General features: G+C 33.1%; 1 protein-coding gene and 1 non-coding gene across 2 annotated transcripts; both read left to right on the top strand.

Annotated features, from left to right (window-relative positions):
* Positions 1 to 415: 415 nt before the first annotated feature.
* Positions 416 to 1,840, top strand: LOC125194266. The gene is made up of 3 exons (XM_048092398.1): positions 416 to 508; positions 581 to 1,570; positions 1,640 to 1,840. Exons 1-3 carry the CDS (start codon positions 416 to 418, stop codon positions 1,838 to 1,840), a joined length of 1,284 nt encoding a protein of 427 aa, XP_047948355.1.
* Positions 1,841 to 5,242: 3,402 nt separating this feature from the next.
* On the top strand, positions 5,243 to 5,325 carry TRNAL-UAA. The gene has a single exon. It is a non-coding gene; the product is annotated as a tRNA-Leu (tRNA).
* Positions 5,326 to 16,000: the final 10,675 nt, after the last annotated feature.

Raw genomic sequence — 16,000 nt, 5'->3', positions numbered from 1 at the left:
TTTTTGTCAATCTTTTTGTTCTTTGTTGTTATTTCTTGTAAAAAATTGTGTTTTTGTGTATTTGAACCATTAAATTTTTTATGTTAAATGAAGTATTGGTTGTAAAAGTATATGAGCATAAACTTGTGCATAGGGCCTAAAGGATTATGGAAAAAAAATTAAAATATGCAGTTAATTTCATAGCCTTCCTCAAATACGCTTATTATTGCATGCACTGTATATGGACGACATGATAGAGCCTTCTACTTTGAGTTACAATGAGTTCAATATTCTTTAAAAATAGTCAGATTTAAGTATAGTTATTATTTGCTTAAAAAATGTAAGAGTTCAAATAGGAGCATATATATATATATATATGCTAATCAGTATGCTTAAGTTTTTGTGTTTTTTTATTTTTATTTTTTATAGGTATAAGATGGATGGAGATTTGGGTTCAGATTCTGATATTGATATCAATCTTGATGAGTTAGATGATATTTTAACATTTGAAGATAGTGATTTCGACTTAGTAGATGATATTAATATTGATGAATTGAATAATGGTGTGGATGTCATTCCTCTTTATGTTAATGTTTGAGAGGATGAAAGGAATGGAGATGGCAAAGATGGGATGATTAATGAATCTGAGTTTGATGAGAATATGGATAAAGAAGATGAGATTTGGGCAGAAGGTGAAGGTGAAGGGAGTGGGTCTGATGGAATGATAAGTATTCATTCTAGTGATGAGGAAGCAAGAATATCAAGATGGCATGTATTTAATGCTAAGAAGGATATGAAAGACCCAAAGTTCAAGCATGGAATGTTATTTACAAACAAGGAGGTGTTAAAGCAGGCTATTAGACAATATGTCATTGTTAACAAGTACAATGTAATGGTTGTGAGGGATGAAAATGATAGGGTTAATGCTAATTGTTTAAACCGTGAAGGATGGATGATCAGAGCATCTACAAATAAGAAAGAGAAGGCAATTCAGATAAAGAAGTTCAAGGACAATCACAAATGTGTTTTAGAGATTCCGCAGAGACATATCACTTACAAATGGTTGAGCGAAACTTACAAAGAACACCTACGAGCAGACCCCAAATTCTTTAATAAGTCATTGGCTCATCAACTTGAGGTAGACTTTAAAGCAAAGACTAGTAGGTCAAAGCTTTGGAGAGCAAGAAGGCATGCTTTAGAAAAGGTTATGAAATCTGAGGTTGAGCAGTATGGTAAAATCAGGGATTATGCAGAGGAGTTGAAAAAATTTAACCCCAACAGCAGTGTCTTTATAGGGACTGATCATCTGATTTTTCAGAACATCTATGTATGTATTGATGCATATAAGAGAGGCTTCTTAGCTGGTTGTAGGCTTTTAGTAGGATTAGATGGTTGTTTCATGAAAGGTGGATACAAAGCGCAACTCCTTGTAGATGTGGGAATTGATCCAAATGATTGCATATTTCCGATTGCATATGGAGTTGTAGATGTTGAAAGCAGAGAATCATGGACCTGGTTTGTGAGGAACTTGTCTATCGACTTAAATATTGAGAATTCAGGCTCTTGGACATTTATGAGTGATAAAGAAAATGTACTTTCTAGTTGCTTTGTTTTATGGATTGATTGTCTCTCTATACTAACTTAATGTATTGTGATACAGGGACTGATTGCTGCTCTTGATGAACTTATGCCACATGCGGAGAAAAGATTTTGTGGAAGACATCTCTGGAAGAATTTGTGTAGGGCAACAACTATAAAAGGTGGCCCAGAACTAAAGGATTTGCTATGGAATGCAGCAAAGACAACCTATCCTACAGAATACTATAGGAGAATGGCTCTCATGAAGAAAGAAGATATCTAAGGCATGGGAGTGGCTAGAAAATAAGCCCCCTGAGAATTGGTCCAAATCACACTTTAGGGGTTTTTCAAAGTGTGACATTCTCTTAAATAACCATAGTGAAAGTTTCAACAGCTATATTTTGGAAGCTAGAGATCAACTAATTCTTACAATGTTAGAAGTGATTAGAATGAAGTTGATGAAAAGAATGTTTTTGAAAGGGAAGGTGGCTCATAAGTACACTGGGGCTATTTGTCCCAAGATCATCAAGAAGCTTGATAAGTATAAGGAATTGTAGAAACTATATGTGGTTGATCTGGATGCTCGGACTTGTAGTTGTCGCCAATGGCAGCTTTCTGGAATTCCGTGCCAACACACCATTCCTTGCATCTTACAAGAAATAAAGAATCCAGAGGAATTTGTGCATGAATATTACAGCTTAGATAGATTTAAGGCTGCATATGGACATGTCATAAATCCTCTTAGAGATATAGATGACTATGAACCAACAGGTTATCTCCCGGTGCAACCACCTCCTGTGAAAGTGATGAGAGGAAGAAAACAAAAGTGTAGGAGAAAAAAAATAGATGAGCAGGTTTGTAAGGTAGCAAAAGATGGAACGAAAATTTTAGGCAATGCAGGACAAGTAAAAGGAAATTGTTCTAAGTGTGGAGGTCAAGGCCACAATAAAAGGACCTGTGGTAGGCAAGCTTCTCAAGCTTCTCATTTCATGGAAATGTTAGAGAAGATCAAAGTGAAGTATGTGTAAGCATGGTAATGAGAAGAAACAAGCTGCCGGTGAGAAGGAAGAGTGCTAACACTTCACAAGAGCATCAAGAAATATCAAGTCAACCTTCTAATGTTGAAAATTGAGATGATCCTGCTCTCCATGTTTTGAATGTTGATTTCATGGCTATTATCCTTTTTTTGAATGACTGTTTTGGATATCAAGTCAGCTTTTGATATTGTTGTTACTTCTTGCTACAATATTAGACATTTTTATATTGCTGTTAACTTTTGTTGCAATGTTGGAAGGTTTCATATTTTGTTGTCAATTTTTGTTGGATATCAAGTACTAAGTACTAATTTCTTGCTACAGTCATTTGTCTTCTCCTATTTTTTTTTTTCTAATATTATGGATTTGATTGTGATTTTAGTCATGTGTTATTGCTATTTTTTTTTATTTTTTTTGGATTTTTAATGTAGGAGATTTGGAACATGGTTGCTTTTGATTAATTTAAAGGTTATGAAAAAGCTTCAAATTATTGGTAGGAATTGGACTTATAGTTGTATAAAAAGATGATATCTTTGCCCATAATGTTGTGCTGAGATGCTAACTTACATCTGGCTTTATAAAATGTCTGGTTGGACTCTATTAGCTATACTTTGATATTTCTATGGTAAAATGCATTTGTCAATTATTAAGTATATTATGTTTGCTTATTCTACTCTAACAATTCTCCCTTATGGAGCTTTGAGTTCATCTCTAGCAAAATGTAAGATGAATGAATGGGAACTTCAAAGGCAATGCGAATTGGGAAGCAGCAGCCTCTCTGTTATGCATTTGTTCCTTCTTTTTATATTCACTTTGGTGTATTTTGATGAGTCACATGCCACATAAGCACTTAATTAACGGAGTTAGTGCTGTAGTAACGGTTTGTATTAAAATTAAACATCGAGATAACTTTTTTTTACTAATTATGTAAACTTGAAATTTTTTGTATCAAATTATAACAAGTGTAAAACATTTTGTATGAGAATTGAATTTATCCCCAGTTGTTACAAGATTCGAGAGATAAGTAAGTAATGCATAACTATGAATTATTAACACCTTAATGCAATAGAACCGATAGGTTTGTGACTAGGTGTGAAGAAAATAGATCTTAAGAACAATTAGGAGTTACATCATTTACTCCACTTGCTTATGAATTTTGATGCAGAAGATCTAATGAGTAATCCATGGCGTGAATGATTCAATAGAAGGTTTAAGATTATAATTGTGACTGTTTTAGTGAAATTTGAGTCATAATTGAATGATAGTTTAATAGTTGAATTAACTACACAGTGAATTGATATCATATCTCTTCTTTATATTTTCTTTTTAATTGTTTCAAATCTAGTTTTTTATTAGCTATCTTTATTTGTTATTCTGTTAGAATTATTTATTTTTGTTTGATTAGTTAAAGTAGATTCAAGTTATATGGGCTATAGACAAAACAAGATGTCTAAGTTGTAATAGTACTTAGAACATAGATATTAATCTTCGTGCAAACGATAATCATATCCTTAATAAAATAACATAATTCACTTATAGTCTTATTTTAATGTTAATAAAATGTGAATTAAGCTTTTACACCTGTCTCCGCCAACGGTGCCATATTTAACCTCAAATAATCCTTGCACTATTGTCTAATTTCAATTAAAAAATATAAACTTTCATGTACTTGTGTAATTTCAATAAAAAAAATATACACTTCCGTTCACCTGAAAAAAATATCGCACATTATTGAATACAGACTAGTTCTTGTTATAAAATATGCACATATATGTTGTTCCTATTCCAATCTTGGTTGTTTTAGCAACTTGGATTTAATTTTTTAAATAAACGGCCCACCTAATTTTATTGTTGAAACTGTCTATTGCATGATTCCAAGTCATATCACAAGTGACAAGTGGGTAATTTGTCTATGTATAAGTATTTATACTAGTAGCAAGTAGATAGCGTGGACAGATCAAAATCGTGACCAGTGGGAATAAATTGGCATAAAGAAAATGTCTATTAAAATGGGTTAAAGATACTTTTGATTTATCATACCTTTTGTGTTACTGATGTAACGTGACATGAGACGATATAATATGATAAGTCTTGTTGTTTTAATAGAAATGACCAACTACAAAAAGCATACTATCTTAAATTATCATTTATCCTTTATATTTTGTTCATGAAAAGGATATTATCGGCAGTTTGAGTGACTAACCTTCTTATTGTTTTTATGATAAATACATAATGTATTGATTTGGCCAATTAATATCCAAACGATATGAAACAAAATAAATCATTAAAATTTTCCGGTTTCTCGAAATTCTTATGATCCTTCCGAATTTGACGTTCAAAATTATTATTTTGAAATGCTACGTGTATTTTCACATCAGGTTCTAGCGATTCTGTTAACTTTTAATTACCGAAATTTTGGTTGGTACATTTTATCAAGATCTAGTTTTTTAGATATTAATTAAAAAAAATGAGATGATTTACCATAAAATAAGATAAAAAATATATAATAATCGAGTATAATTTATTTTGGTTTAGCCCATTAAAATACACCTACGACAAAAAATTATGTTGAAATTCATTTGGATTTTATTACTATTTTCACTTTTACATAAATAACCTAGGTAAAATTAAATTTTACAACAAATGTATCAGCTGGTTTGCCCGAGAGGTTAAGGGGGAAGACTTAAGATCTTCTGCACATAAGTGCGCGTGGGTTCGAACCCCACAGCCAGCATTTTTTAATATATGTTATTTTTTGCTTTATATATTTCAGTAAAATAATTTTTTGAAGTGACTAATATCTTTAAATATGTGATGTTTAAACACCATTGAAATATTAGGAAACTATGTTGGGCCGATGGAGCCGGCCTGATCCAACGGCCATGTTACATAAAATTAATTTGGAAAAGGCCTATAAAGTTTGAGGATAAAGTAGTTGGGCCTAAATATATTTTTTATGGCTCTACTATTTAGGAATCCTCTAAAATCCTATAGTTTAGAGCCTTTCCATGTCTACTTGTTCCAACGAATAAATAAAGGATCATAAAAGTAAAATTATCTATGAATCTGAGGCATCAAAGTTATTTAGAGAGATCTACAAATGCAAAAGTTGAATTTTAACTACAACGAATCAAAGACCCTCATTTTGAAATTAAAGAGTAATGTGTATTGCATTATTTAATAATCAAACAAAAAAGTATATAAATGTAAAAAGCAGTTTGACTGGAAAGCCTATGAAGATAAGTAGCATGCCGGAATACGACACTCTCATTCCGTGTAATCTCCCTCGTGTCATCACGTGATTTATTTTGTCGAGGTTTTCTATCTTTGTTTATTTCTCTTTTAATTAAGTATATATAGATGCTTTGCGTCATCAAATTTAAATAAGAATGGAATCTGATTGCGTATGACTCACTTATACAGATTTTATATATACTATATTGTGTATATTAAAATATACTATTATGATCTAATTAAGATTACGAATTTTATTAGAGATAAAAAAATCATATATAAATTTAATTAAAATTTTAATTTTATATGTTAAATGAATTCACATCCTACCAATAGTTTATCCGTATCATTTAAAAAAGAAAAAAAAAACAAGAAATGAAGTAAAAAATGAAATAAACAAGAAAACACAAAATTAAAAAAGATATAATGGGAACTCACAATTTCCAGCTTCCACGATAACATATTTTTCACTAAGTTAGATTTTGATTTTGATTTTCCATCTTAATCAACGCAAGTTATTTATATTCTTTAATAAAAGCTCTTTCACAAGTGTGAAACATATATATCACACGTCCAATACACAAACACTTATGGTGGGTTGAGATTTTGATAAAACCTTTATCATATGTTTGATTTTTGCAGCAGAGAATTTAGCAAATCATTGATCATTTAATGATATTTTTAAACATAAAAATTGAAATATTTTGATTGGTGGGAACATAAGCCAGCGTCGCTGCTCAATTTCATTCAATAGCACAATTTTGGGCTATAAATTATCAAGGAGTACATATAAAAAAACAGAATGGTCACGTCACGAACAAACAATATAGAAGCAATTTAGATGGTCCACGCACCTCAAGAGAATCAAGTTATGGAATTATATTGGGCAGCAATATCTGACAATCTCTCCGCAATGCAATTACCAATCTCTCCCCCACTCATCTCCTAATTAACACAACTACCTACTTACTCCGCCCGCCGGCGGTGGAGGCGTTTTTTTTCAACGCACAATTTAAGAAATTTATGTTAAGTGAGCTAATTAGTAGTAAATGAATAATAAAGTAAAATAAAAAAAATTAGAGAGAAAAAATGTGTTAACTTTTGTTAGAAAATGAAATGACTCTACTATTATACTAGAACGTATCAAAATGATAAAATGACTCCACTAATGCAGGGCGGATGGAGTACTTCGTCCGTAAATGTTTCGCAATTTCCTTTTTCTCTTCACCTGCCAAATATATACTCCATCCGTTCCCGAATAGTTGAGGTGAAACTTTTTGACATAGAGTTTAAGAAAGTGATGTTTAGTGTGTTAAGTAAATAGATAAAAAGTAAGAGAGAGAAAAAAGTAAAGAGAATAGAATAGGAAGTGTTTAAAGTGTAGAGATAAAGTAAGAGAGAGTAAAATAAAAGTGAAAAAAAAATATTATTGATTATTATATATAGAAATTACTCAACTATGAGATCTTCCGAAATGAAAAAATATCTCAAGTATTAGAGAACATAATGAGGATCACTTTTGTTCTTCGGCTCATTTTTCTACTAATTTATTGCGGGCTTATTTCTCCACTTACAACAAATTTACCAAATATTTATTAAAATATACCGACCCAAAGTGACATTAGTAATATAAATTTTGCAATTCCTAAGCTCTCTCTTCTTTCTGCCACTTTTTGTGGACTTTTAAATGTATATGAGTACTTAGTATGTTATTTCAAATTTACATACGTACTTTCGTATGTGATTTTATAATGAGTTTTGGTACTTTGTATGGGATTAAAGTTTTACTAATGATGTGTAGGATATTTACGACGACAACTTTCATCTTCCAACTAAACTCTCATCTTCCCATTTCCAACTACCATCAATAAATACACTCTTTATATATATGTTTACTTCCATCTTTCAACTGAACTCTCATCCTCCAAATCTTCAACTTCAAATATTGACTGCAAAATAATTGATGGGATGTTGTATGCGTAAATGATTTTGAGAAAATATTCAGCTTTCATTGTTCGCAAAACTGCCATCCAAATGACACCCACCCATTTTGCTCTTATTTTCACCATTGGAAAATGGCGTTCACCCATCTTGCCCTTATTTCCACACACAAAGTAAAGCACTCCATACTTTTCACGTCGTGGATCTACCACTACTTTAATAGATGCTCTTTCTCGACACAAACAATATCTTACCTGAACCTTAGCCACCAACAACCTTTGTAACCATTCAAACCACCTGTAGTAGAAGAAGCAATATTCTTTTCTATGAATTTGCATATATAAGAAAAAAGTTACTACTCCCTCCCTCCGTCCTATTACAAGTGATGGATTTCATTTGAACATGGGAATTAAGAAAATGATATGTATTGAGTTAAAGTGGAGAAAGTAAAGTATGAGAGAAAAAAAAGTAAGAGAGATAAAAAGAGAATAAAGTAAGAGAGAAAAAAAAGTAAGAGGGATAAAAAGAGAATAAAGTAAGAGAGAAAATAAAGTAAGAGATGGTTGATATTTTATTTTTAGCTAAAAAAAGGAAGTTGATCACTTGTGGTGGGACGACTCAAAATGAAAGTTGATCACTTATGGTGGGACGGAGGAAGTATAAAAGAAGGGGATGGAAAATAAAAGATGTGGGAAGACAGACAAAAGAAGGCCTTTTGGGTTGTAACACCATAGACTCCTAACAAAAAATAAAAATCGACATACACCCCTATCATTCAAATGTACAAAACTGCCGTCCAAGACCTGTGGGGCGTTTTGGCCATAAAAAATATATAAAAACTATAAAAAAATGACCTCATTCGTGATTATATTGAATGCTAGGGTGGTATGACCATATTTTTATTTAGAGTGAACTACAAAAATAGTCCCTGGACTATGCATTTATCTCGCCAATGAACCCTGGACTTTAAAAATATCCCCAGACAACCCTGGACTAAGCGTTTATCTCGAAAATGGTCCTTTTTCACTGTTTCGTGACGAAAATACCCTTTTAGGGGGTTTTGGAGGGTTTGGACAATTTAGTCTTTTTATTTATTGAATCTAATATTATTTCAGTTATGTACTAAATCTAATATTATTTCCAAATTATCATTCTTCTTCCCTTTTGTCATCCTTCACTTTGTTTCTTTATTTCAAGATTAGATTTAATTTTATAAAATTAAATTTTAAATTTCAATTTTTAAATATCAATATTTTTTTAATTATTAAAATTACTATTAAATAACAAATTAATAGTTTTAATCAATATTTGATAGTGTCTAATATTTAATCAATAAGGTACGACGACACCTTAGATTTAATCAACATTTAATAGTTTTAATCATAAATAGATCATATAACACGATTTATTTCGAAATAAATATGCATCTAATGTATAGGAGAATTTGACTAAAAATATTATGAAGTTGACTAAATCGTGTTATATGATTAAAACTAAGGCGTCGTCGTACCTTATTGATTAAATATTAGACACTATCAAATATTGATTAAAACTATTAATTTGTTATTTAATAGTAATTTTAATAATTAAAAAAATTTATTGATATTTAAAAATAGAATTTTAAAATTTAATTTTATAAAATTAAACCTAATATTGAAATAAAGAAACAAAGTGAAGGATGGCAGAAAGGAAAGAAGAATGATAATTTTGAAATAATATCAGATTTAGTACATAACTGAAATAATATTAAATTTAAAATGTAAAAAGACCAAATTGCCCAAACCCCCCAAAACCCCCCAAAAGGGTATTTTCGTCACGAAACAGTGAAAAATGACCATTTTCGAGATAAACGCTTAGTCCAGAGTTGTCTAGAGATATTTTTAAAGTCCAGGGTTCATTGGTAGTCCAGGGACTATTTTTATAGTTCACTCTTTTATTTATCAAATGTTTACAACACCAACAACCAAGGGACTAACTATATAATTCACTCTATTGAAATAAATATTCCTCATGTCTCATTAAAAATGAAACGCTTTTATTTTTGGATTGTCTTATTAAAAATAAAACGTTTCTTAAAATAGAAACAACACCATCTCTATTTTTTTTTCTCTTTTACTCTACTTTCTCGACCATAACTCACAAATCAATACTATATAAAAATCTTGTGTCGAAAATCAAATGTTTCATTCTTGCCTCTTGTAAATCTATCCCTCCAAAACTAATTATGCTATTCCTGCTGGACAAAATCAAATAGTACTCCATTTTATATTAGTGCAAGGAGGGAGTATTTATCAATTTTAGTCATGCACTAGACATAACTGTAAAAATGACATTGCGTGAAAATTGACCAAATTGTTATGAATGTTTGGCAGACAAATTCTGGGGTGGGGCTGAAATAGAATTTACTCATTTAGTCAGTGGTAGGAGTATTCATCTATATTCAACTCAAGTATAGAGCAATAATCTGTGAGTTAGAGATCTTTCCCTCTCTACCCTTGTTAGCTGTTGTTAGATTCCCAAAGCTGCACAGACAGCATGCAGCCTACCCCGCCACTCTTACCTCTTTACTCTCTTTTTTTATTTATTGTTTTTTTTAACTGTCTTGTCTCACTTTCTTTCCTCCGCACTGCTCTGTGTTTTGCTTGCCGGCCCATTTTTGAATGTGGTCAATTATAGTTTATAAACGTCAATCAACCATATTTCCATTTTTTAAAATTAACAAAAATACAGCCTTGTTTAATCGATTAAATAATTCACCCAAAAATTATTTCCTTATACGACCCCACGTACGGTCGTAAAATCGTTTCAAATTTTCCTCTGATTTTTTCAAACAAACAATGCAAATTGCAAAGTATAGTGACATACATATCGGTAATTTTAATGTTTTTAATCTTCTAAAAATATGTACGGAGTACTACTATATTGATTAATTTTTTATAGTGCTAACAGTTTTCATAACCGACACTTAATGATCATGTCTAATTACTATTAAGAAAAATTTCACAAATACTGTACGACAAATTATAGCTCTTGAACCAATTTGCAGGAATATATTCTTACAAGGTCTGTTTGGGATCATAATTCATCCACGCCAATCATTCGTAAAGTTGATGTACACACATTTTATGCATTCTTAATACACCACAAAAAGACAAATATAGTTTTCTCCTTTAAATTATTACATCATGTTCTTTGCATTTCCAAATTTTGTTTTACTTTAGTCCTTGGATTATGTAATAAGTACACTGATTATAACTCTCGCACTGGACACATTAGTGGAGATAGATCTCCTGCTATGCTCCCCTCTCATGGCAGGGAGTGGTGTGCTCTCACAACTGCTGAATATTTTATTTATAAAATAAAATATTAAAATATTGATTAAGTTTCTTTTTTAAATGTGCTATGAGAGCATAGCACTCCCTGCTGTGGTACTGCGAGCACGGCGGAGGATCCATTCCCCACATTAGAACATGTAGTAGTACTTACTAGGAGTACTATTTAACTGAGAAAATACTAGGAGTATATATTAATAAAACCACGAAACTGTAAAAATTAAACTAGTGTTTTACTTTTACCCTTGCGACACATTATATTTTCTTTAAAAATACCCCCACCGTCTATAAAAAATAGTCACATTTTTTCATTTTGGGATATCCATAAAAAATAGTCTCATTTCTCAAAATAAAAAGTTTTTATCTCTCTCACTTTTTCATCTCTATCATAATTTACCCACCTTTTCTCCCTATCACGCTAACTTTACCCATTTTTTCTCATTTTCTTTCTTATTTTACCAATTTCTTATTAAAATTCATTGCTTTTAACTCTATTTCTTCATTACATTATTCAAGAATCATACATCATTTTTTACTCCATTCATTACTTAAGATACAATACCTAATTGCGCAAATGATTATCAAACGATCTTTCCGCTCAAAGTGCTTTTCTAGATTTTTCAAAGGTAAGCAACTCGTTGCGAGTCAAACCACGATAGAAAAATATTAATATGAACCATTGCAACAAGATCTAGTTGAAAAAAATTTGGACACGCTTTGATCGCGTCGATAATGCACATAATTTTGAATTATGTAATTTATTTTAGTTGTTTAATAAAGTTATTTTTTTTACTTTAAATTAAATTATAATACGTATTACTTTTGTCAACAAAATTTGTTTTAAATAGTGGACAGACACAATTTTTAATGCAAAATTGATACATTAAGAGTGAGATAGAGAGATAAAATAGTTGGCACGGCTGCGCTCGTGCCGTCGGCACGGACGTGCTCTTAGCTAAGAGCTCCGCTTGCCGGGTGGGCTGCACGCATGCTGGACACGTGGCGCGCACTGTGTGAGCGGTGACGCCCAATCGCCTCATTTTAATCCGCTAAAATGTTTTTTTTTTCAAAAATTCTTAAAATCCAAAAAAATTCAAAAAAAAATAAATAAAAAATTAGTTTGCCACTTACCAAAAATAGAGATGTTTATGACCCTTTTTACAATTTTTTTTGTTTTTTTTAATTATTATTAATTTTTATCCTTAATTCATCCAAATTATCTATAAATACCATCATTCATCACCTATTTTTACGTCAAACCATCTCTCACTCATACTTCTCTCACATTTCTTCATACAATTCACCAAATGGATCCAAACGATCAAGACCAATTGATTGTGGATGCGGAGCAAGAAGAACAAGCATACTATTAATAAGCTCACATCCAACTACAACAAGATCTAGTTGTACATCTTTGGGCGAAATTCGGGAACGAGTAGTGAATTTTTTAAATTTTAGGATTTTAATTATGTAATTTTAAATTTTTTGGGATTTTAATTATTTACTTTTTTTATTTTTTAAAAATTTATAAATAGTATTTCGGATTTTTTAATGCATTTTAATATTATGAAAACTTTTTGGTAATGGAAGTATTTAAATTGAATAATAGAATAGTGTGATCTGTGAAAGAACATGTCTGTGCCACTACAAGTGATGGATTTTTGTTGGACATGGGATTAAGAAAATGATATATATTGAGTTAAAGTGCAGAGAGTAGAATATGAGAGAGGAAAAAGTAAGATAGATAACGAGAGAATAAAATAAAAAGAGAGAATAAAATATAAGAGAGATGATTAAAGTTTTGTCTTTAGCTAAAAAAGGAATTGATCACCTATGGTAGGACAACTCAAAATGGAAAGTTGATCACTTGTGGTGGGACGGAGGGAGTATGTATGAAATTTTGTGAATCACCTAAAATGAAAAAATATAATTATTTTTTGTAAAAATAGAAATACTACTTAATAAATATGAATAGTGCTTGCTACTAAGAGCATCCACAGTGGTGCAGATATCCCGACGGACATCCCAAAAACACCTCCTGCCATGCCATAAGGACCTCTCACTGCACTGCGACGTCATAAGGACATCGCACTGCACAATGCTGGCCATCCCGACGGACATCCACAATAATAAAAATTCACAAATTCACCAAATTAAACATTTTACAGAATTAAACAATTTTTACGGAATTTAAATTTCGACACAAATACGGAGAAAAAGCAACCACTTTATTTTAAAAAAAAACATACATAATTATTTTTAAAAAAAATACATAGTTAAAAATAAAACAACCTTCGACAAATCCGCCCCCGTCTCACTCCTTGTCGTCCCCGCCGCCAGTCCCATCGTCTCTGTTACCAGTCCCGGGACCACTATCGGGCAGGGGTGCCATCCCCAAATCGGCTTTGCCTAAGTCACACGATCAGTTACGTGATGCTATCATGTTTGGTAGAGAGGGAACAATCACTCTCTTAGAAGTGCAGACAGCTCTGAGGGCGAAAGAATTGCAGAAAGCCGCAGGAAGAGGCCTAGAGCAAGTTCCCGAGAGTTTGAATATAAAGAAGTTCAAGGGAAAAAAGAACTTCAAGAAGGATCGTGATGATTCTAAGTCTGCGACGAAAGATCAGAAAGAAACAAGGTCGTGCCACTGGTGCAAGAAGCCGGGCCATTTGAAGCGAGACTGCTTCGCTTGGAAGAAGAAGCAAGCGGAGGAAGCAGCACAGAGCAAGAATAGCTCAGATTTCATCCAAGAAAATGAGTCTTCTGAGGCTCTGAATGTTATGGAGCAGAAGGGGTCGACATCTTGGATATTAGATTCCGGTTGCAGTTTTCATATCTGCCCCAATGCTCACTGGTTTGAAACTTTAAATGAGGCATCTGGATCAGTGGTTCTTGGCAACAATCAGGTCTGTGACATCAGGGGGATTGGGAGTGTGCGGTTAAAGTTTGAAAATAACTCGGTCAAGACTCTTAGTGATGTGAGATACATTCCGGAAGTGAAGAGGAACCTTATATCTCTGGGAATGCTTGAAGTGAGAGGCTGCTCATTTGAATCCTCTGGTGGCAGGATGGTTATCAAGAAAGGCACAAAAGTAATGTTTGAAGGGGCAAGAAGAGGCAGCTTGTATTATGTTGATGCCACAGTGTTGAGCCAATCAGATGGGGAAACCAATAGCATTGAGAACAATACAGTCAGACTATGGCACATGCGGCTGGGTCACCCCGCGGAAGGAAGCATTAAGGAATTGATAAAGAAGGCAGTGATATCTGGGATCACTGATGGAAAATCAGAGCCATGTGAAGAATGTATCTTGTCAAAGGCAAAGAAGCTGCCATTCTCAAGAGGTAAACACACTTCACTACATCCTCTTGATTATGCTCATAGTGACTTATGGGGGCCTTCACCAGTCAATTCAGTAGGGGGTGGGAAATACTACATGACGATTATAGATGATTATTCTAGAAAGACTTGGTTGTATGTGCTAAAGGAGAAATCTGAGGCTTTTTTGAAATTCAAAGAATGGTGTAAAATGGTTGAATCTGAAAAGGGGCATACTTTGAAGTGTTTTAGAACAGACAATGGCCTTGAGTTCTTGTCTAAGGAATTTGAACGTTATTGCTTGGAAAGGGGAATCAAGAGGCATAGGACTATGCCTCTAAACCCTCAACAAAATGGGGTGGCTGAGAGAGCTAATAGGACAATTTTAGAGAGGGTTAGAGCCATTCTATTCAGTTCTGGAATGGGGAAGAGATTTTGGGCAGAGGCTGCTTCCACAACAGTTAAATTGATGAACATGTGCCCATCCTCCAGTATTGGTGGAGACACTCCAAACTTGAGATGGTATGGTAACTTTGGTGATTACTCTCAGCTTCGAACTTTTGGATGTAAGGCATATGCGCACCTAAGACAAAGCAAGTTGGATGCCAGGGCATTGAAGTGTGTAATGCTTGGCTATCAACCTGGAGTGAAGGGGTATAGATTGTGGTGCATAGAGCCTGGCAGGGAAAAAGTCATAGTCAGTGGAGATGTGATTTTTACTGAAGGTGTGATGCCTTTTAAAAAAGCAGATCAAGGCAGTATTGAAACTCAAGAAGGTGAACAGAGAACTTCTAGTCTTGAGGTGGAGCCTGATTCTGTGGAGCAAGGTGGAGCTGAGAGTGAGTCAGATGGTGATGAAAAGGTTGATCAGGTCCAGTTTGATTCTGATACTCAGACCAATGAGCAAGGTGACCTGAGAAACTATCAGCTAGCCCGAGATAGAGTGAGAAGAAAGGAAATCAGACCACCATCAAGATATGCAGATTCTGAGATGTTGTACTTTGTTCTATGTATTGCTGAGAATATAATGTTTTCAGAGCCAGGATCTTATAAGGAAGCAATGGAGTCCAGGGAAAGAGATCAGTGGTTGAGGGCCATGATTGATGAGATAGAGTCTCTAATTAAAAATGGAACATGGATCTTGGTTGATAGGGTTGAGGGAAGAACCATTGTCAGTTGTAAATGGATATTCAAAAAGAAATTGGAGTCTGCAGATAATGAGTTGGTGAGGTTTAAGGCAAGGCTAGTGGCTAGAGGTTTCACTCAGGAGGAAGGAGTGGACTTCACTGAGGTGTTTTCCCCTGTTGAAAAGCACACCTCCATCAGAATTCTATTGGCAGTAGTGGCAAAAATGGATTGGGAGTTGGATCAATTGGATGTTAAAACAGCTTTCCTCCATGGAGATCTTGAAGAAACAATCTATATGCATCAGCCCGAGGGATTTGTTAAACCAGGCCAAGAGAATAAAGTTTGTCTACTGAAAAGGAGTATATATGGCTTGAAACAAGCTAGTAGGCAATGGCACAAGAAATTCAATGAGCATCTACTTAAGAGTGGTTTCAAAAGCTCTAAGTATGATGAGT

This window comes from Salvia hispanica, chromosome 1 (assembly GCF_023119035.1).
Source record: "Salvia hispanica cultivar TCC Black 2014 chromosome 1, UniMelb_Shisp_WGS_1.0, whole genome shotgun sequence".
Taxonomy (NCBI): Eukaryota; Viridiplantae; Streptophyta; class Magnoliopsida; order Lamiales; family Lamiaceae; genus Salvia; species Salvia hispanica.
The sequence above is the reverse complement of the archived record's forward strand: the minus strand, read 5'-3'. Positions and strand labels throughout refer to the sequence as shown.